This window comes from Falco rusticolus, chromosome 4 (assembly GCF_015220075.1).
Source record: "Falco rusticolus isolate bFalRus1 chromosome 4, bFalRus1.pri, whole genome shotgun sequence".
NCBI classification, from domain to species: domain Eukaryota; kingdom Metazoa; phylum Chordata; class Aves; order Falconiformes; family Falconidae; genus Falco; species Falco rusticolus.
Genome location: NC_051190.1, coordinates 56,673,083 through 56,695,873, shown reverse-complemented (window position 1 = coordinate 56,695,873; position 22,791 = coordinate 56,673,083). Strand labels below are relative to the sequence as shown.

General features: G+C 38.8%; 1 protein-coding gene across 5 annotated transcripts in view; it reads right to left on the bottom strand.

Moving 5' to 3' along the window:
* LOC119147506 (sodium channel protein type 5 subunit alpha-like) overlaps nucleotides 1–15,863 on the bottom strand; it is a 46,706-nt gene extending 30,843 nt beyond the window's left edge. For 3 of the 5 annotated variants that reach the window (XM_037386629.1, XM_037386632.1, XM_037386633.1), the window contains exons 1-7: nucleotides 15,719–15,863; nucleotides 7,014–7,297; nucleotides 5,890–6,008; nucleotides 4,162–4,269; nucleotides 2,456–2,584; nucleotides 1,607–1,698; nucleotides 440–661 (exon numbers count right to left, since the gene is read on the bottom strand). In XM_037386629.1, coding sequence (XP_037242526.1) covers nucleotides 440–661; nucleotides 1,607–1,698; nucleotides 2,456–2,584; nucleotides 4,162–4,269; nucleotides 5,890–6,008; nucleotides 7,014–7,268 — 925 coding nt within the window. In that variant the 5' untranslated portion in view covers nucleotides 7,269–7,297; nucleotides 15,719–15,863. Of the gene's footprint in view, nucleotides 1–439; nucleotides 662–1,606; nucleotides 1,699–2,455; nucleotides 2,585–4,161; nucleotides 4,270–5,889; nucleotides 6,009–7,013; nucleotides 7,298–8,289; nucleotides 8,350–14,846; nucleotides 14,927–15,718 lie in introns of those variants that run through there. The other 2 variants (XM_037386630.1, XM_037386631.1) reach the window with 2 other exon arrangements.
* Nucleotides 15,864–22,791: the final 6,928 nt, after the last annotated feature.

Below are 22,791 nucleotides of genomic sequence, written 5' to 3'. Positions count from 1 at the left end.
GAAGAAAGTAACTTTGACTTCTAAACAAATTCCTTTGTTTCAAGCCAGAGAGCAGTTCACTGGGCAGCAAAGTGAAGATGTTTGGAAGAGTAATTCACTGGGCAGTAAAACGAAGATGTAAGGACTCTTCAGCATGTAGTAAAAGGTGAACTTGGGGAATTACGCAGAGAATGAGCTAATGTGGATTTCAGTTACTGTCATATCATTCTGGGAAACAGAGCTGGATGTTACTGGAAAATTTGGGAGTGCTATTTCCTATAGTGAAGGGGTGCATTCCTGGATGTCTGTAAGCTGCTCTGGCAATCTGAAGGCTATTATCAGGTAGTAACTCCTCAAAATATTAATCATCAAAACATCAATATCATTTACAGCAGTGGTTATACATGCAGGCATAGGTGTCTATACTATCACCTAAAAATGAATTAAGGTGAAAAATTACCTGTATCGTTAGAAAATGCTTCATAGGATTCCCATGTTTTGTTAAGGAGATATGGTATTATATTGTGCTCTGTAGAGTTTGTAACACACTTATTTCTTAGATTGCCCTTAAAAAGCTGGAGGCCTATGAGGGCAAAGACACTCAGGCAGAAAACAGTCAGGATCATCACATTGGCAAGTTTCTTAACAGACTGGATAAGTGCCCCTACAATGATCTTGAGTCCTAGGGAGACAATATACAAAGGGAAAACGGGATGAAAAACTGAGATTCATATATCATACTTGATTAGATTAAACAATGTGTAATAATCAAAGTGCCACAAGTACTGGATAATATGTGGCAAATACACTTATGATGCTGAGATTCATATATCATACTCGATTACTGTTAAACAATCTGTAATAACCGAAGTGCCAACATTCCTGAATAACATGTGGCAAATACACTCGTGATGCATGTATAGTTTGTATGAGAGAGCGATTAATATGAGCAAAATATTATTTTTCCTCATTTGATTGACCCTACAATTTCCAGATGTTCCTTTAATCCTTGTGAATTATGTAAGCAAGGATCAGGAACCAGAGATAGTCTAGATTTTCTTATCCAATAAAAAGTAATATGCATAATTCAAATTAAATTTTCAACACTGGTAATCTGTGAATAAACTGGAAACAATTACAAATACTATCAAAAAGGCCAGAAAGAGGGAGGCAACCCATTGGTTCTTAATTTATATTTCATCATAAGAAATAATCCACTGACTTTATAACTAAGGGAAAAGTGAAAAGGAAACTGTTTTCTCAGAGGTGATTGAAGATGATTAATAGTTAGGTCCATTCAGTCACCAGAGATGTTTACGTTGAACCATAACACATAGACCAGCTATAAGAAAATTTTGTAGAACTGACATTTTAAAGTGTTAACAAAATCTTTATAAGCATAATGAAAATAAATTAAATACAAGATTGTTTCTAACACTTGATTTATTCTGGCTTGGCCAATTGAACTGAGACACTCTTTGTGTCCACACAGATTGCTGTATCTGCAATCAGTGAAAGACACAGAAAAATAAAAAGGAAAAAAAGAAAAGGCAAAAGCCAACATTTTGATCAGAGCAAAGAGTCAGTTGTGAGTAGCAGAAAATATTCAGCAAATAGGATTTCTTACCTGGGACTACTGAAATGGTTTTTAAAGCTCTCAGAACCCTGAAAGTCCGAAGGACTGACATGCTCCCCAACTTACTAAACGCTCCCACGTACCTGTAAAGTCAGAGCATGATACGTCAAGTGGTTGAACAGTGTAAACAGGGCAATTATTTTACAGTGGTCATTTTTAATTGTCTGAGCATATTGTAAGTATTAATGAACTACATATCAAGGATTTGTCTGAAGACTTAAAAAATAGAAACACATTTCTTGATTATTAGAGTTTCCTTATGAGGTAGCTCTTGGCTTGTGCACAGCTGCTTTGGTGTCAGCATCTTAAAATATCATGCATTTAAAATATAAACAAAGACTCAAAATTATGCATTTCAGGCTGAAATATTGGCTGAACTGGTCCAATCTCCCTTCTGTAGCTGCTCTTAACCAGCATAAAAGCTTTCTAATTACTGCAGACTGAAGCTCAAACTGTCATTTTTTTGAGAAAAAGATCCCAAATTTAATCCACTGTCCTGGTGCCTCTACACATCGCTTTATTTCCAGACTCACACTTTCATTCACGGGATCAGTATGCCCATGCTTGACAGCCCGGCTATTCCTTTTCACTGCTTGCAATGCATCCGTTCCCATGCACTCACCGCTGACTACATCTTGCCCTGCACAACTCCATTCCCTTCTGGGAAGACTAAACCACTGTTACACAGTGAGTAACAAAAGAAGGAGTCAATGCCCTAGGTCATTTCAGATGCGGTTAGGACCCACAGGTTGTACTGCAGACAGCTTTTTGCACCACAGCAAGAACTTCAAATACAGAGCGCGAGCGCAGGTAATCCATATTTTATATGTTCCCACTTACGCCATAACGATAACACTGAAATCCAACCAGTTCCAGGGATCTCGAAGGAAAGTGAATTCATTTAGACAGAACCCTCTGGCCAATATTTTTATCAATGATTCAAAAGTGTAAATGCCAGTGAAAGTAAATCTAAGGAAGGGAGAAAAGTGCCAGAGAGGAAAACAGCAGTATTAGCAATTAACAGATGAGACACAGGCAGACTATTTACTGTCTGGGCCAGCAAACCAAGCCAATGCTGCAGAGAAGCACCGGGCAGACTGCTGGTGGTTTCCACGTGTTCCATCAGTACCTGACTCACATGGAGTTTGAGACAGTAGTTGACAGCAGTCTGGACCCAGCTATTAACATGCATGCCAGTGACGTGGGTTTTTGGCCTTCAGCAATTCTTTTTCAAACTCTTTCATGTACATCCCTGTAATTTAAGAAACACAGACCTCCTAGCTACTTGCTAAAACAAAGATCAAAACTAGTATCTTCCTCTGGTTTCAAGTGGCCAAGTGAACGTGTGACGTGTTGTGTATTACTTTGGGCACGCAGCATCCATTTCTGTGCAGGATGTTTAAAACACTTAGAGAAATACAAGAGTACGGGATTTTCAATTTAATATGGCAATTATTCTTATTAATGGAAAATTATCAGTAAAAGCTCTTCTGGACTTACTGAGTGCACTTATCATTTCAACAAGGCAGCGATCTCCCTACAGAATTCAAAAGGCATTCATTTGGTAGTCAGCAAATGCAGTGAGAATTTATATGGATGTAGTGCTTCCCTTTTCGTTTGGAAAGAAGTGTTCTGAAGTTACTGTTGCAATGCACTTCAATAGTAGTCTTGATGCCAATGGCAGACACAACTCTTATCTAACCTTTAATGCTCTCATAGGTAGGGAAGTATCTGAGCATCTTCTGGAGGCGTGTATATTAATACCATGCACAAGTCTTGTTCCTGCTTGCATGAGGATTTGCCATTCCCAGCTGTTTCACTGTCATGTAACATGAGATAGCCAGAAACAATTTTAGACCTGTATTTAAAAATAAGTATTTTGGAATCTTTTCCTTTGCATTAGGTGTTAGAATTATCAGAGCTCGTATTCGAACATATTTGTGCCAAACTGAAAAAGTGAGAGCTGAAATATTCCTTTTTAAAAAAATAAAACCATGGGATTATCCGGCTTAAGTGTGACTACAAAGGCATGGATTTATTGTGATATAACATTGCAAGTGTTAGCAGCGCTGAAGATAAGAGCTTTACGTTCTAACAGCATCCTGCAGGCCAGGAGCTTCTGACAGAATGTTTTATTAGAGCAAAACTCAGCATTTCAGTATTATTAAAAAGAATTTTCAAAGACAGCAACTCTTGATGTGCTTCATCAGCATCAGTAAGAATGGGAAATGTGTCTGGAAAAAGAGCAAATAATTACTGAGTAACTTCAGAAAGTGGGATAGCAAACTGGAGCAGTAGGACAGACAGGAAGGTAGTACAACAGCCAAACTACTTAATCTGCACTTACTGTCTCCTATAACACCACAGTTATTGTAGAGATTGAGTTTAAAGACAAAAATACTCCCCCAAAGCAAATAAAAATGAAGTCCCAACACAAGCAACTTTCCCTCTAAAACTCCCATAAACTATTTTGAGTAAAGGTAGCAAGTCTCAATAATTTAATATAACTACAGAATGAAAAAACATGCATACCCACAGATACTTACTCAATATACTTGTTCCATGAAGGAGATTGAGAAGCCTTAGAGGACTCAGTCACAGCCATGAATGCACAATTAGTTATAATAGTGCACATGATAAACAAAGTGAATAATGTAAGTCACAGGAGTGAAGGCAAAGAATATGACATTGATTCAGAAATGTAACTAAATATTCTATCAGCCATAGACGTAGTAACTGGTTTTGATCTTAAAGCACATGTAAGAACAGCATGCACATGTGTTCGCTGATTTTGAGTCACAGCAGATGACAACACACTACCATTGTTATTCATGCCATCTGGACTTCTGTACGGGCTAGAGATCTGCTGCTCTAAGCATTGCAAACTTGGTAAAAGCATCCTCAACCACTCAAAGAGCTGGAGGAAGGATGCATTTTTAGTTGCACTTTGTAGCATAAAAGTTTAAAACTTGCCCAAGGTCACACAGGTGAAGCCTGGACTTGACTCTAAATGGGCAGAACTGTGCTCTGCTGAAGGAACGGCGTGAAGTCTGCAAGGATTCTTGCAGGTGTCTCCAAGGTCTCTAGATGCCCATGTTTAGCCAACTCTTGGGGCTGCCCAGCTGCTCTCTGGGACCTGTTGACTATAGGGTGTGAGCAGGAACCTGGCACCTAGCTCATACGTAGACACCTAAGCTTAAGTGCCCGGATCTGGAGCAGAATCTCATGCCTTGGGCCATACCACACGTTCTGGCAATCCATAAGGTAGATGTGCATGGGAAAGACATCTAACCTTTCCATCATCCATCCTCTCCATCACCATAAAAAATTTCCTGGCTTTAGCTCTAGGCATGGTCAAACTCTCACAAACCCAGCAGCTGGACCACTAGTGTTGAAATGCCAACACCAGACAACCTGCTGTCCAGGGAAAGCCCCAGATGAGGGGTACCACTCCCAGGGATGTCTGTACCCTGCTACAATGGCAACTTTGGAACCATTGCAGATAACCCAGCACCACACAACCAGGAGATGGCTGGAACCCTAAAATCCACACAGGGGATAGAGCAGACACTACTTTGGGCCTGATTCAGCCCTGAGCAACAGCATTACTGTTCTGGCCTCGTTCCCCAGTGCCAAACTGGAGCAATACACCAGTGATTCCCATCCACTAATATTGAGATATGAGGGGGGATTTACATTGCCTTTCTATTCCAAAGGCACTCCCGGCAACAGCATGCTTGGAAATTTTCACTTTCATATACCGAAGATATATATATTTTTAATCTAGTTCCTTAAAGAAGCAAGTTTGCATAATTTTTCTTTCTACATATTTTCATATGTGTGCCTGCCTACCTCAGCCTTTTTTTCTTTAAACTTGGCCAATGGTTGATCGGCTTTGGCACATGAGCTGAATTTAATTCCTATAGTTTGGGTAAACAGCAGATGAGAAAGAGAACAGTGATCTTATTAGTCTTTTCACCAAGAAAGGTTTCAGCATGAGATACTTGTTTGTGAGACATCACTAAACCAACATCAGAGATCATTCTCGAAACACAAACCTGTAGAATATCAGGCTTCAATACAACACAAATCTATTTATTTCTAAAAGTAGCACAAGAGCACCTAGACAATAATAATTTCTAAGGTAATTCATAACTACAAGTAATCTGGAGTAAGGGAAAGGTTAGATTCATTCAATGCTCTAAAATACAAAAGCACAGGATTACTTAGGGTTTTGTAATCAAAAAGAGTTAATGAAGCCAACAAAAGGATATGAATGTACTAAAATTTTAATCGCTGCTCTTCGGATTGGATGGAAAGGACTGAGGATCCATAAGGCACGTGTAGCAGTAAATCTGAAGATTGTTTTCTGTTTGTTTAGCACCATGAAAGTCTTTAAAAATAAGAAAGAAACATGAAGTAAGTTTTTCAGGAAGTCGAACACAGATCATGTTTTTGTACTATATCCTGTTGTATCAGTGATGAGCAAGAGCTTGATTTGAACTTTAGTAATTTCTTTAAACGGGAAGACTTTTTTGCAATACTTTGCTATCCTTTCATCATAACCTGATGAAAGAGTTAATGCCCATTAACTGTCAACCTGCAAAAGAAGTCCTCAGCATGAACTTCTTTTGTAAACCTTAGGACTTGCAAACAGTTGTGCATACAACTAATCTTGCTTATGGCTGCTCTCTTAAAATAAATTGTGCCTCTCATTGAGCCAAGGCATACAGAGGTGGAGCGAAGAATTGCAGCCTTTATCATTATTTGCTGCTGTTGATAGTCATCCTGTAGCTCTAAGACTGTACAATTTAGTTCAAAGTATTAGCCGTTTCTCATGCAATAAGCATAAATTCCAGGGATTTGTTCCCATTTCTCTGTTCTTTATTGAAAATCATATTCTTCAATACTTTATGACTAGAATATGGAGCTTGACTAAGTAGGTTTTAAGGATTCATCAGCAAATGTTTTAAAATAATTTTTACACTTAGGTGATAATTTTTTGCACATCTAAGTGGAGCATAAGCATTGAGATGGAGAGGACCACATTGCTTCAAACTATGGAATTTAAGAAAGTCTACAATTTTACTCTCATTTCTTGTAGATCTGACTCAAAACTGCTTTCTCTTCCTTTATCCAGTTTCTTCTGCTTCCATTCTGATTCAAATGTTAATAAGTTCATTTAATTTAATTCCTATAATTCAAAATTAAGCTTTCTTTAAGAAGATTACAGCATGTCATTCAGCTGTGCCAACTGCAAGCATTATTATAACCTAGAAAAGGATGATAGTTTTTCCAAAGGGATATAAGCAAAATTGTTTGATGGATCATCCACATAAACTCTTCTTAGGAACACAATAAAACAAATTAAAATCCAAGCATCTTGGTTGGTTCTAACCTTACGATCTTTGTAGTATGGGTCAAGATCCTCCAGTGGTTCCCCAATGAGCTCTGAAGGAGGACTCCCATAAAGAGCTGGTAACTTCTGGAAAGCTTTTAGGTCAAGTTGAGGGCGTGGTTTCTCCTCAGGTTTCTGGTCTATAGTAACTCTTCGACTATTCCTCTTGGCAGCGATTCTCTTTTTGATAGCAGCCAAGGATTCGTTAGTGAACTTACGGAAGTTGTTCGTACCAGGTAGTAAGAACTCAGCCATTTTTCATTCTTCTCTTCCTGTCACTAATTCTGTCCAAATAATAGAAATAAGTAGAAAGGAAGCACAGTAGCTCCATAACAGGTAAGTTATGAACATTAAACCCATTGCCCATGCATGGCTAATAACACAAACTCTCTGAACCATCAGCTTCTAAAAAGAAAAAAAAAAAAAGATAGGGTCAATACCTTTTTCAGTGAGATGCCTGTTCAGAATTTTTCTAAAATTATGGGTATCTGATAGATTTTGGGCAGATCTTTATATACTTAAAAGTCTCCTTAGATCACCTCATTTAACATACCTGTTACCTTAAATGCTCTTGAGCTGTTGTTCAGATAAAAACTAAGGTACTAGTTTAACCCAGTGTTTGGAAATGGGACAGTAAAGCCCATCAAACCAGAACAATATCAAATGTGTGGAAGCTGTGTCTGCAATAGAAGGACCAAGTATTAAATTAACTAATGAAGATGTAGCTGCTCAGATGGTTAACCCACCCTGGTGGTGTCAGCACAGGAACAAGCAGCATCCAGGCGTCAGGAGGTTTGTGACCCATAGAGTCTTTACTGACCGACATGTTGGACAGAAATGCTTGATCTGACAACTGTCAAGCACAAAGTTTATGTTTTATGCCCAATTTTCCGAAGAACAAAAGTGACATCATACTAGCAAAATACTTTGCATTATTTAATAGAGAATTTTGGTCAGGTCTTGGATACGATCCATTCAACTAAATGCTACCTGAGTCCATACTTTGGCAGTGCAGTGAATTCATCCTTCTTTCAATCTTCTACTTTAGCACTGTGAAAGGCTTCAAAGCAAGCCCATGAAATGCATGTACGTTGACAGTGAAAAAAATGAGAACGATACACAGAATAAGATGATCCAGACCTGCACCCTTGTGCTAAACTCACTCAAAAGCTCTATAAGGAGATTTCTCTAAAATATTGTCTTTGGTTATGACCTCTAGGAAGACACTGATCATTCATCACAGATTCACAGAGCTACTGAGCCAGTGCAGTCCCACCTGCAAACTGTGAAATGATCCCATCTGTTCGAGGACTTTACCCAGGATGGATCACTGCTGGGTCTGCATGGAAGAAGATCACATTAGAGGCACTCATCTAGGTCTTTCCACCCAGAAAATTTCACCACCACTTCAGTGTGTCCTTCAAAGCTGACTTCATAACTAGCAGTCAGTAATTAATCTTGGAAAGTTTAAGCTGTCCTCGCTGAACAACTGCCAAGTGACCTGTTCTTGCATTTTTCCTTTCCAGGTACAATATGCAACATCCCAGGAAAACACAAAGTCTGAATCAAGAGGCTTTGTTTTGCTGAAAATAGTTTTACCACTTGTGTGCTGACTCCCTGTATCTTCCCCTGCCATGCAACACCATTTCATTTCTCCCCAGAAAACATGATTTCAGCTTTTCCTCACTTTCCTGAACTGTAGGAAACCATCGTTGTAAGAACAACTGGAGGCCAGTGACAAACTAACTGCAGTGAAATCTTTTCATTTTTGCAGTCTGCCTGCCCCTCTCCCATTAAATAAGCACACAAAATTATAAATCTGAAAATTAACCTTTGCTTCCAGCACGAAATAGCAACATTTCTGGAAGAGAAATAGGACATTCAGTCAAGAATACTCATTATTTTATGCTTTTCAAGATCAAGCTAAGAGTCTGGAAGCTGTACATAGTATCGTAGCAAACATGAAAACTATAACATTACTCGCAAGTTTTCAGGTCTTCAGCTAGCCAGAGTGGCGTTTGTTTTGTTGATGCTCAGGGTAATTTAGATGTTGTGGTATCAGTAATGAGAGCTGTGAATGATGCATGAAATGACACAATTTCTGTGCAATGCACGGAGGGAATACAATAATTACTTTATTCTACTTTGTGCCAAATCATCCAGACATACCCATCCCTCCACACAGCACTTCCATAAAAGTCTACCTGGTCTCAAAATTTCACCATTAAAATTCTGGGTTTGTTGCAAATTTCTTTGTGGTTTTTTCTTATCTTACATTAAATCATCTTTCAAATCCCAGAAAAGAAACTTTGGTTACACTATTCTTCCTGAAGACTATTAGAAGGCTGATCAACACCTAGGAAGATAAGATGTTGCCAGCTAAAGCAAAGGATGGGGAAATGGAAGGCAGCATGAGGGCACGGAGAATCTGCGTGTTGCCGGCAGAGCTGGAGACCAGGCAGGAGAATCTTTCCTGGTGGTTTTATAAATTTCTCCACAGGTGAACAAACATTAAGAAATACATTAAGAAAAACATTAAGGAAATGAAGTCTTGTGCTTGCTGTCTCACAAGTCAGTAGCAAAATTTCCATTGACAGCAGCTGCAAGCCATGGAGCACAGGGCTAAACTACAGTTTCCATTCACTGGCATTTCTGAGCTACTCAGCCTAGTCCTGAATAAGATCTAATTATTATTAAAAATGGAGTAATGCAGAAAAAATATTCCTGATTTATTCAAGCATCTTAAAAATATTCCTAAAATAATTTCTGTTACTTATAGTCTCAGGGAAGATAACATACAAAGTACAGCTGAGATGTATTTAGGTTTTTATATGACCGAGGATAGACTTAGCAATTTGACTAAAAGAAGTAAAAAGTGTTAATGCAAAGTCCTTTTTGCCCTTGATGTCACAGATGCAGCAAAGTACCATTCTAGCCTTTTCTTAAGACTTGAAATACCTACAAAATAGTGTGACATTTAATGTCTCTTTAAAATGAAAAGTTTTCCTTTGACTGAAGAGCAGAGAATGCTTAATGAAATCAACATGACTGAAAAATAATAATAATAAAACAAAAAAAAAGTTATGATTTGTTCTTTTAGCTGTCAAAGGTATTTCCTATGAATTATTTCTCAAAACCCAAAATGTCTAGCTAGATAGCTTTCTGAAGTGAGGCTGATTTCTTCCAAACGTGTTTTCCTCCTTAGGAATATTCATTTTGACAAACTAGGAAACAAGCTTATTGTCAAAGATGTCTTCTCTCCTTTTCTTGCTATTCTAATCATCCCAATTCAATCCTCACTCAATGAATAAAAGTTGTTCTCCATTATTTGATTTCCTGGGTTCATGATCTATTACGGAAAGAGGTGAAAACTAAAGTAATAGTTGACAATTCAACTGTTTAGTTTTTATTTGAAAAGTCAACTAAAGTAATAGTTGACAATTACTGTGATCAGCACCACCAAGGTAATTAGTAATCAGACTGGCCAGAATTACCTTATTACTTTTTTTTTTTTCTTTAGCTTGGACGATTGCAATTCTTGTCTGTCCCTTTGGTTCAAAAATGCTTTAATAATATGCACAGAAATTCTCTTTTAAGTAACTGGAAGAACAGTTACTTGAAGATGGTATTTGAAAAGCTTTGTCCTATTTGAACAACTAAATTTTTTTAGTTGTCTTCAGTGCAGTTGATTTTGTACACTTTTGCATCTTACACAGTGATAACATCCAGTGCCTGGAGAAGCAAAATTAGGGACTCAGGACTGATCCAGCTGTTTGTATCTCCAGTAACTCTTTCAGGAGCCAAGAACAGCAATATGGATCTTGGAAAGCCATGCCAACTGCACCACCCAAAGTTACTGTGGGTGTGTTGCATCTTTCTATAACTAAATTGCCAGCAGGTAAGACGAATTTTTCTAGCACTGAATAAGGAATGACTGAGTTAACAGCAGTTCAAAGCTTCTGTAGAACTGGTCTATTCTTTCCTTAAAAACTTTTCTATATTTTGAGGCAGATGATTTAATCAAACCAAAGTGACATTGTCTTAATGGTCTTTAAAACATGTATGATAATATCTTTTTTATATTAACAATGCAATTTTTTAATCATAGAATAATTCAGGTTGGAAGGGAACTCGGGACGTCTCTAGTTTAACCTGCTCCTCAAAATGGGTCGGGTCAGTCATAAGATCGGGGCTTTATCCAGGCAAATCTCCAAGGACAGAGACTGCACAACTTCTCTGAGCAATATGTTCCAATACTTGACTGTCTCAATCCATTTGGACGCCTTGTTCTTTCAGTTTATGCCCCTTGCCTCTTATCTTCCCACCAAGCACCACTATAACAGAAAAGAAATAAAAATATTGCATTAATTTGAAAAGCAAAAGACACACACACACACACTTGCCCTATGCCTCTATATAAGGAAAACAAATATTATTCCTACTTCAGCCCATTTAGTTTACCTGTTTAGAGCAGCCTACAAGAAACATCTCACAGGTTTGAGCACCACCATCCAGCGTAGCTCCATTCAGGTTGCCAAAAGAGACAATGATCGGCATGTTTGCCCATTAGTTTCCCACCTTTAGAACATTACACCTTACCTGAACTGAGATGTGGCACCATCCTTTGAATATTCCAGGTGCAACCCCAGAATTTTTTTACCTTCTCCAGACAACCTGGCCAAGAGCTCCAGTCCCTGAGTCTCCCAGCATGATGTCCGAATGAAAGATGGCAACAACTGATCTAGCTACCCTATACCTCCTTTTCAATCAACACCACAGAGGGCACAGACCAGCTAATGCTAAGGAAACATATAGATTAAGATGCATGAAGAGTTCTGCAAAATGCAACTGATTTTTTCCATTGCCTATAAAACTTAGCATGAGATGAATTCCACTCTTTTCATCTGGCTTTACAGTTTACAGTTCCCAGCACTGGGGAATGAAGGTAGCAAACAGTGTGGATATCCACAAAATGATTTAAAAAGACATGATAAAGCTTGTTAGCATTCATCCAGAAGCCCCTTTTGGTGGGATTCATCTCACCACACTGCGGACATCTGAGTTAGACAGCTCCATCTCCACCAGCACTCCAACTGCCTGCTGAGACACTCTTTCAGAATGAAACGAATCACATCTCAGGGTGCCAGCTGACTTCAGTTGATGACCTGAGATATCTCAAATGAGATGAGATAAAGTGAACTGTGCACCCATTTGACTTTCTCTTTTTGCTGCCCCAACTGATGGACAGGTGCTGAACTTCCAGAGATTAGTTATTCCATAGTCAGTGGTAGGACCGGGCAAACATCATTAGTAACCAACAGACCGTGAACACATAAAAATTCTAGGCTTGCCTTATATTACATTCCTTTCTTGATGGGTACTTACAGGACAAGACTTCTTAGCAATTAGTGAAGTGTTAAGTCACATTTTCTTTTCCATGGTAAGGGTGGACTAATTTTCAGCTACTTTGCTATCATAAATAATTTAAATCTGTGCAGAGATCACTTTCGGTAAGTGCTTGAGCAAGTCAATTGACAAGTTGTCATATGGCCAGTTGCAAGCACTGAGGAAGTTAAGATACTCTGTGGCACCACATGAATCTGAGAGAAAAGAGCTGAAAAGCTTTTAATGACCATAGGCTAGTGCATGGCTGTAGGAGTTAGGGTGAGTTAGGTATAATCAGCATAGTTATTAGCATAAGCCCATGAACTTTAACTGGTAGCTTTGATGTGCCCAGGGAAGAAGCCAAACCATGGAAAGCAAACTGCTGGTCGTCAAGAAGTGCAAAAGTGTTCAGAAGTGGCCAGAATAAGGTTGTGAAGGCCAACAGTAAACGGGACAATGACAGCACAGTTTGATGTGAGTACATCAGCGAGGCATCCCCTACCCATGCCCATAACGAAGGACAGTGGGGGCAGAAGACAATGAAAGACTGGTGGGAAACACCATGACTCAACACCAGGATGCCAGACCATCTCTCCAACCTCTGAGGAACCCAGGGTGTGGAGAAGACCCCAGGAAACCCCACAGCCCAGGACCATGCACGGCATGGCTGGAGCTGCAGTACAGGGAAGCAATGTGCTCACCAAACAGCACGTGCCTGTGACTGAAGTGTGCTGAGAGCCAGGTCCATTGATCCTCCACACTGTGGTCTTATATGGTGACAACTGCATAGAGACTAAGATAATAATGTCCTTCCCATGCTGTTACCGAGAAGATTGGCCGGTTTCTGGGCACAGATGACAGGGCATTAAAGCTCAGGTGTGCAGTTTTACAAAGCAGAGAAGAGACTCAGCCCTCTCCTAACCTGAATATTACGTGTGCTTAGAAAGCCCAAGTGAAATGGAACATATCTCAATTTTGAAGTGCCATACCATGAAATATCAGCTGGTCTGGGGACAGATTTAAGAAGCAGGGCTGGACAGCGTGAGTTTCTCATTCTTCAACCCCATGAAGAAAGGAAGAGGAGGAGGAAAAGGAGGAGGAAAGGAAATTCATTCATTTCACCGAGCTTGGCAGGCTGGGGCCTGCCAAAGGGACAGCCATGGAAGGAAGGAGCATGTGCTGCAGGTTACATTGAGCAGCCAGGAGAGGGGCAAGTTGTGATTTTTAACCACATATTTTCTATAATGCTGTACTGAACCGCCTGCGGAGTTTATGGATATTCAAGCTTTGCAGCAAACAGTGGGGATCTGAACTGTCTTCAGCCTGAAGGAATGAGAACGAAGCTCTCACTGTCTGCAGCCAGCCAGAGGCTAAGGGCACCTATGTAAGAGTTGCTGCAACTGTATTCGTGTGACATTAATAAATGGTAACTTGGTTTTTTTGCAATTCATATTTAGGGCTCTAAAGGCCATACTGCTGATATGTCAGATTTTTTTCTTGTCACATGCAAGCAGTGTTTCAAATGTGGTTAATGTGATTAATGGCTCTATAAACTTTTAGCTCATATTAATATGACTTGATTGCAACTAGCAAAAGCTATAGAAAGTCAGTGAAATACAGAGATCGGATTTTGGACTGATACCATTAACAGAAAATACTAAATGCACTAAAAGTATCACAGATTTGCTGTTTTGTAGTTCTGAAGATTGGTTTCATCATGTACATTTTGATACAGAAAGGTCTTTTAGCAGCTGAATATATGCTTTAGAGGACAAAACTTCAGATACAATATAAAAGAAATGTTTCTCCCCAAGATCATAACAGAAGTGGTCCATGAAATAAAATCTGGAAAAAAACACCCCTCCTGTTAATAAGAGTGAGAAAACTTTTCACATCAGTTTGCAAAACAAACCCCTCTTGAATATACAATTTAAATTTTGATTGCCAGAAGTTCAGGGATTCCACAAGTTGTACAAAATTTTCAAATTACATGGTCTTTTGTTTGCCACATTTTTCTACACAGAAACATTTTTCTAAATAAATTAAAATGTATCTAAACAGAAGCCAGTTCTGAACAACCCACTTGCACACCTCGTGTCATTATTAGGCTCCTCACTTTTCATGATTAACTTTATGATTTGCCCTTCTCATCCTACAGAAAGAAATCCAAATTTCAAAGAACTTTTCTCCATTGGTATGGAAAATAGCCTCAGGTTAAGTCAAATAATTAGAAAGAAAATCAAGATGTAGTACAACAAAAAATCAAAACTTATGAAAGATGACAAAGGAACAGTACTGGTACCATGGGATGAACCTCCAGAGCACCTGGTTCTCTGAGGTCTCTGTACTGGTTACGTCCACAAGTTTATCATCCCTATCAACCTAATAAAGCACTTTCCTATATCGTACAGCTCTATTCCACTTAAAATCATTTCTCAAGAGGCTTACCTGTTGTCTCTGTGGTGAACTGAACACACATAAACCACTCCGAGCAGATAAAAGCTTTTGCAGCTGCTTCAAATGCAAACCTGAAATGTTTAATATCTTCTGCTTCATCAAAGCAAACAGACCATTTCTGTGAGTTTTAAAAGACTGCCTTCTTTTCTATTGCGAATTCACCACCTAACAGCAAATTGTATGTTCTTCTGATTGCATAATTTGTTAATTTGCTTCCCCATCAAAATTCATGTATTAGTTTATCTGCTCCAGTTTATCTCGATAAAAGCATTCAGCAAACACAGCCCAGCATATTCCAGAATTAAAAAAAATTCAATTAAGCCTTTTTAAACAAAAACCACATTCATTTAAAATAAGATCCATTCTTCTTAAGTCTCAAAAAATAAATGTTAGTATCAGAACAATGTTACTAAGCATAAACCTATGTAAGAGAGACTAATGTTACAAAACCTAATGTTACTGAAATTTTTCTCTTTACTTTGAAATAAGTATTATAACTAAAGAATCTGAGATTTGTATATAAAATATATCTCTGCCACTTTTATGCATAGAAGAAAACCTTCCTTATATACCTACTCACTCTTCTATGTGTTATTTTTGACCCTAGTTAACTCATCTCAGCAAAATAACAAGTCAGAAACATAGGGGAAACCCCTGTGCAAGCATATTGCACAGGAGAGAATAAATACTCACTCCTCCCCACTTTCATTTTCTTTTACACACCACTCACCCAGAAAAAAAGTTTCTGCTCAGGTCCTTTAAAGTCTTTCAGGCAAATAAAAGGTCACTGAATCCTGCAGGAGACCCTACCACAAACCATCTTTTTTCTAAGAAGAGAAAGTGCAGCAAACCACAGGACTTACATTATTTTCCATCCTGCTCAAAGGAAGGTTCAAGGAGTCACTTCTTTCTATGCAAGACAAACATATCTCAGCCCAGTTATCCCCCAAGTAATAGTTGGAAAAAGCTCCTCGCTGCCTTTACCATCCCTATGTCCCCTTTCAGCAATCCCTCGCCACTCTGGCAATACTCTTCCTTCAGGAACTGTGTTATTTGTACATGGGGGGTGCGGAGGGAGGCGTCTATTTAGCCATCAGACTAACTGATGTGATTATACAAGGTCTCACGGGAAAGGCTGTAACCTCAGTAAGCAAAGCTGGGGAGGCTCCGAGCTGAGTATTTCTTTAAGGTATTGTTCCATCTCTGGATTTCTGAGTGTCTCACAGAAAATCGGGAGTGAAGCAGAGCAAAGTAGATGGGAAAGGTGGGGGAAATGTGTCTGTCAGCCTCACAGTGAGAGCTGTCTGTACAGTGACAGTATTTTTATAAAAGGCCTTTATATTTTATTTGAATATTTCCACTTCAGTGCTCTGCTTTAGTAAAGTCAGAAAATGTGCGATGCTGAATCTATAAACTAAACTGAAAGACTATGACTGAAGCTGGGTAGAAGGCAGGAAAACTGATGACTGTTACCTCTCTGGATCTGTGTGCGTATACTTGTACATATATGTGTGTATGTATATACGCACATATATATAAATTAAATGCCAGCACATCTTTATGATTCAGATTAATGATATACAGATGATGATATATGCAAGGAGCAGGTGAGGAACCTGGAAGAGTTCACTCACTGCTGGAACCTGCAACTGCTCCACGGCTGAAGCCGCTGTTGGGTAGGACAGGAGAGAGACTTTATCTTTGCAGCTATGCCTGCTCTGCTAGAAAAGAGGGACAGGGCTCATCCTCTGGCCCTGAAGCTAAAAGGCACAGTAAACTTCTGTCCGTAAAACTAAATTTTCTTATTCTTCAATAACAGGGAAGTAAAACAAAAGTCCTCCCCTCCGAGGAGGGACCTGTGCAACTTTGGAGGTTCCTGCCACTCCTGCAGGAGAACCAAGATTTCTCTTACTGACTGTACCCGTTTCTCCGTGTGGTTTTGTTTAGGGACAGAGCATGACCTCGCTTACAGTCTGATCCAAAGGCTCCTGAGTGCAGTATTTCTGAATTACCCAGCCGGCGGAAATTTCAAGGCAGAAGGAAGACATCTTCTTTGCATTAAGCATTGGCTGCACAACAGGAAAATTTAATCACCAGACACTGGAGAGAGAAGCTAAGGCTGACACATTCATTTCAAATAACACTTTGCTTTCAGGACATCTAATATTTCACCTAGGTAAAATGGGATGAATCAAAGGAAGGAAAGCCAAGTGACCCCTGGATGGAATATGAGATGGTACCTCTGCAGCATGAGAATGCGTTAAAGATACGAACACTGTCTAGACGCAGAAGATCTGGGTGCTGGATCCTTCCCTATGCTAAATACAGTCAGGATCAATATAACAATTGGTTACCCCATCTGTATTTCGTTCTTAGCAGTTTTGGATGAGGTAGAAGAGACACCTTCAAGAAAATAGTCTTGCAATATACTGAGACAAATGATGTTTTATTTTCTGTGGAATTTGGGTTGATTGATTGCCAATCTCCCTCTATCTTTAAAGTTACCTTCTTTCAAAGTATGTAGGACTGTAAGAAATTGGGGAAAGGAGTCATGATGGTACACCAGGTCTCTAGCTTTAATGCACTGGTGGAACATTGTCATCTTTTGGCAAAAGCTTTAGTTCACTGGGCTCTGAATTTAATGACAGTGTTGATGTAGGAAATTAAATTATGTCTTGGATGCTTTGGACAGGGCACTGCTCAGAAGGTTTCATGTCATGGGAAAAAGCACATCTGTAATGATCAGAAGGACTATTCACAAATGAAATTAGGAAGCCTCATGGCAGGTTAAAACAGAGAAGAGATTTATTAATCCATCTGACTTCACAATGGTCACCACTATCACACTTTAAACACTTTTAAATACATCACCTACAGTAAGTAGCATGGTCGGATCAGTCACACGAATCTCAGACTTCATGACACAAGCTCAGTTCATATTATCTCTTGTTCCCTGCAAGCTATCTGTCTTACATAGCTTTAAACCCATTAATTTTATGAAGTTTGAGCTGTCTGAAGCTTTGCTTACCTACCCGTGAAGATGGGTAAAGTTCGCCTCCTTTGTATAAACATCTGCACCTTGCATTCATGTGGAGGGAACAGACAAATAATAAATATAGATTTAAAAATATATCTACGCCTCCCAAAGAAATATATGGATGTCCAATAGGATTTTCAGTGCCTGAATGACATTGCGATCAATATGATGTAAGCTTCTAATCACTTTTAAGAATGCCACTATAAAGTGTCTCTAACATCACCTACATAGATAACTTTCATATCCATCTCCAGTGCTAATTTACTCGCATTTCACCCAAAGTTATAGACAAAAAGCAGACTTGACGCAGTGGCTAGTCTTGCCTTCGTCCCTATTTGCTTTTCTCCTCTGCTTTGGGGGAAAGATAGCCTGCAGTTTCTAGAGGCAAGAAGGAATTTCTGTCATCTAAGGGTGAACAAAGACAGTGGGTTGATTGGCACAGATGATGTGCAGCTGTAGCTGTTCCTGCAAGGTGGTTAAATAGCTCTGAGGAGTAGGGGAAGAGAGCCTGGATGGAGGAGGAAAAACCCTGATGTAGCAGACACAAGGAGCAATGTGGTCTGGCGGATCAGCATAGACAGTAGAACCTGACAAAGTGAAGCCTTGTTGCAACCTGCTAGCTTTGCCTGTGCTGCGATAGTCATCTATGGGTGGAATGGGAAAGCAGGAATGGCATCTCATGTCTATCTCTGACTTTCCCAGGTCATGGTACTAACCTTGAGATGGGCAAGTTACTTGTCAGCTTTGGCCCAGGCTGAATCAGAGATAAGCTTAGCTCTCAGTAATTATGAATATCCCAGGGTGTTTTCAAAGGGCACTTTCTCCTCCAGGTTGCATTCAAAATACATCCCTCGGTGGCGGTGGCGTACAGAGTTATCCAAGCCCTTTGATGACCCATGATGAAGAGATAACCAAATCAGCTGTAGCAGTCAATGAGTTTTACCCCGTGACTGCTTGGGAAAGGAGGTGCCTCACATCATCCATGCTGGGAAGGGTCACAGCTCCCTGCAGAGCCTGCAAAGGGCAGCAAATCCCTGGAGACTGCGGAAATGCCTAATTGCAATAGCTGAACAAAATGCATGTTTATTTAACAGTGAGAGAAGCAGTTATCTAGGCTCTGTTGACCACGCTGATGAAATCTCCCCTGAGTATAAACAGGAATCCAGACATGTCCCACCTCCTTTTAAATGTATGGGGAGAAAGTAGAGATTCCCTGCTGGACAGGGAAGGGTGAGGCACCTTTGGCATTGACTTTTGCTCCCCTGTCCGAAATTAAATCCTCATTTTGCCCACTGAACTCCCAGCAAGGCTCTTTAAGCCCCCTCTCCTCCATCAGTAGGAAAAGAGAAAGATCTCCAACCTCAGCAAATTCAAGTTGATGAGAGCATCTGGAGGGAAATAAACCTCAAAGTAAAAGATATTTTAAAAAGTAGAAATGTAAATGCTGCTGCGACAAAATTTCAGCCTTGCTAAATGAAGAAGACGAACCAAACACCATTACCCACTTGTAAAGAAAACATACAGAAATAGTCTTTAAAAAAATCAAGGTGTTTAGAAGGAAAATGTACAGAGGTATTTAAGAAGCCGAGCAATTTGCAAATGATACAGAAATGGCTTAATGGGAGTAGGCAAATATTTGATGTTAATGGATATTTGAACTTGAGAAAAATTAATACTTAAAGACAAGCGAAATGTATTCATGTGATGTATGTTTGCTATTAGAAAAGAAGAATATTCATTAAATGTAAAGTAGTTTAATCTACAATAAAGCTGAATAGTCAGCTTAAAGTGAGATTCAAATTGCCCTTCAGTTTCACCCCCCACAGTGTAGCAGTAACTTTAAGGTAGGGAATGGTTACTTAAAACTAGTACAAACCAATTTCATTTCTTAGTTCCTTTTAAAATAATCTCCAACTTATTTTTGTGTGTTTCCTGATGATGTTGTAATTGGTATGTGTGTTCTTACCTATCCATTATGGTAAATTATGCTGCTTCATAGCAATTTAAGAAATAATGAATGGAATGTAGATTGTGAAAAATTATATATCAGGTGTAGCAATCAGTCAGTATCTATCCAGGTTTTTATACCGATTTCATTGCTATAGTAACAGGGACACAATAGTGAATACAATGGCAGCTTTAATTGGGAGAAAGCTCATGAATTGCACAAGTGCAATCAATTTTTAATATGTCTGGGATCTCACACCACCACCAGATTTAGTAAAGATTATTTTCTGGTCCTTTCTGAAAAGTTCAGTACGATTTGGAAATCTTAACTGTGAATTCCTTTTGCATTTCACGATCGTCTTCTTTTAAGGATACAGTGTGGGTGTCCGTTTTGTGACTGCCCCCAGGTTTCGATTTCATAAAGACGCACCCCCCTGAACCATTTCAGCTGCACAATGTCAGGGAAAGGAGAGGAAAACCAAACAGAAAGCATTACTATCTAACGTGTAAAATAGACCTGAATTATTCATCTGGGAAAGGAAAAATGTCAGTGTTGTGATACCTTTTCTTCTCTGTTCCTAACAATATTTCAGCGTTAACACTCTTTGACAGATTTCAGATATGCAATGCAGAATTATATACTCATTAATCAAAAGAAACCTTACATACTCTGAGCAGTGTACCTATGACTAAAACAATAAATGATAGCTTTTCGATTGCGAGTACTGTGATTTCTAATGCCAACCAAAACAGACTGAAAAAAATTATGTTGTAACTTCTGTGACTATATTACTTCAGTATAACAATTTTGGTTAATTTGTATAAATATGAAAAATAAATGAAAAAAACTGATACAGTTTTAAACAGATAAATTAAGGACCATTTTACCCTCTTTATGCTTTCTCTTTTGATAAAGAAATGACCATGATGAGATTTATATCAGAAAATTTCCATTTAGGGATGTGTCATTGATTGTTTGGTTTTTTGTAACACTTTTATAATACAACGGAGACTGAGATCTTCTGGTCAAGAGGGGAAACCCTTGTAAATTGCTGTTTATGGGATGAGTATTATTATACGTAGGGTTCATAGCCCAGTCTGAAACCAAGGAAATGATGCTGCAGAGAGCTTTTAGTGATTTATGAAGGCCTTTTACTGCACAGAGATTAGAATAGCTTTTATAATATATTACATTGCTGCTTTATTTTAAAAGAATAGCTGAAGCCATTTTCTGATTCACATAATAGTGAAGTCTAAATGGTATAAAGTAGTTAATTGGCGTTTTTGTCAAAATAAAGACCTAGTATAAAGGAATCTCATTTCCCTTTATCAGAGAATGAAATTATATTTTTTTTAAAAATCATTGTGATGTAAAATTCAGACTCTTTTCAATGGATAATTGGTATTACAGAGTAACAGGAAATTGCTTTCTTTGTAAGTATGTATTAAAATCATTCTGTTACATACAGTACTCTTTAGCTTTCTAAATGGTCTGATGCACATTTCAATCAGGAAAATTTGCTTATCATCTACTCAAATGGAAAAATATGGATTGCTCTTTTCTCTCTCCTCAGTGGTCTATCAAAATAATACTAAGAGAATTAAGGTAGTGAAGTAAATCAAGTTAGAAAATTAATATTCCTAATACTATTTCATCAAGCAGCATTAAGCATATCTAGAGATTTGCCTAGCTGTATCAGACACAGGATATTTACTCTTTAAGAAATTTATTTTATCCATTATATCTCTATTTTTTTATGAAGAAGCAAAGCACAAAAACCTGATTATCTGGTGTAAATCAGAGGCAATTTCAGTTAGTTAAAGATATTACACCCTGGAATGCAGGTCCAGGTTGCTGTGGATACACTTTAGCCTTCAGGAGCAGCCAGTTGTAAGGACCTATATGCAGAGCACAAGTGGATAAGCTATTTAATACATACTAAGACAACTGACTAAAGCATCTGTTTGGCAGAGTATGGTGATGTAGAGACTGTATTATTCATCAGATTGGAATAGCTGAAAAAGAGTGTCAAATAAGCTTGGGAAATGAGGTCCTCTTCTATGTGCGAAACAGTTGTAAGAGAAGATCTAACCCAACAACCCCCAGTCGTTGCACCAGCTTCTGCACTCTGAACTACATTCTCGATTCTTTCCACCTGATCTGGAATAGAGGAGCCCATCACAGCCTGCTATCTTCAACGGGTTTCTGCAGGAATTTTCACTGTTTCCTTTGAAATCTTGATAAAATAATTCTGCACCTACTACATAGCTCTGTGAGGTCTTTCTTCAGCATCTCCACCTCATATTTTTGGATTCCTGGCAATGGCTTTGCTGGCTCTGGCAGTCTGTGGTAAAAGAGAACTGAGCATGCAGTATTTTTTTCCCCAATTTTTGTACATTTTCAGTTGATCTTTAAAATTCATGTGTAACAGAAGGAGTGTGAGAAGAGGCAGTCTTCATGGTCATGGCATCCATTCACTACCACAAGGCTTTCCAACCCAGTAGCCAGCTGAAGTAACTAGTAGCCAGTTGAAGAGCCCTAATCCTGCTGATTTGAATTAAGCGTGTTCATTCCCGGTGGGCTGCCCCAGCCCTCTGACTGAGGGCTCAGATACCTGCTCTTTTGCATGATCTCCCGTTAAATCTGTCCTGGGAACAGCAGCAGCAATGACTTGGGGAAGGAAGAGAAGTTTTGTGTACAAGGAGCCACATTAATCATAGGATAAATATATGGGTATTTGCAAATTGAGAAAATCTTGTGTTCTTTGAGCCAAAAAGTAATGTAATTTGATGATAATAAAAAAATATTTAATTACCTTTTTAAATATATATTTATATATAAAGAGGATGCTTTCTGTCATATTATATATATTTTTATTATTGTTATTATTTTTTTAAGTTATGCCTGTGTGGAAATTAAGACCTTTCAAGCATCAGGTATCAAGAACTTTC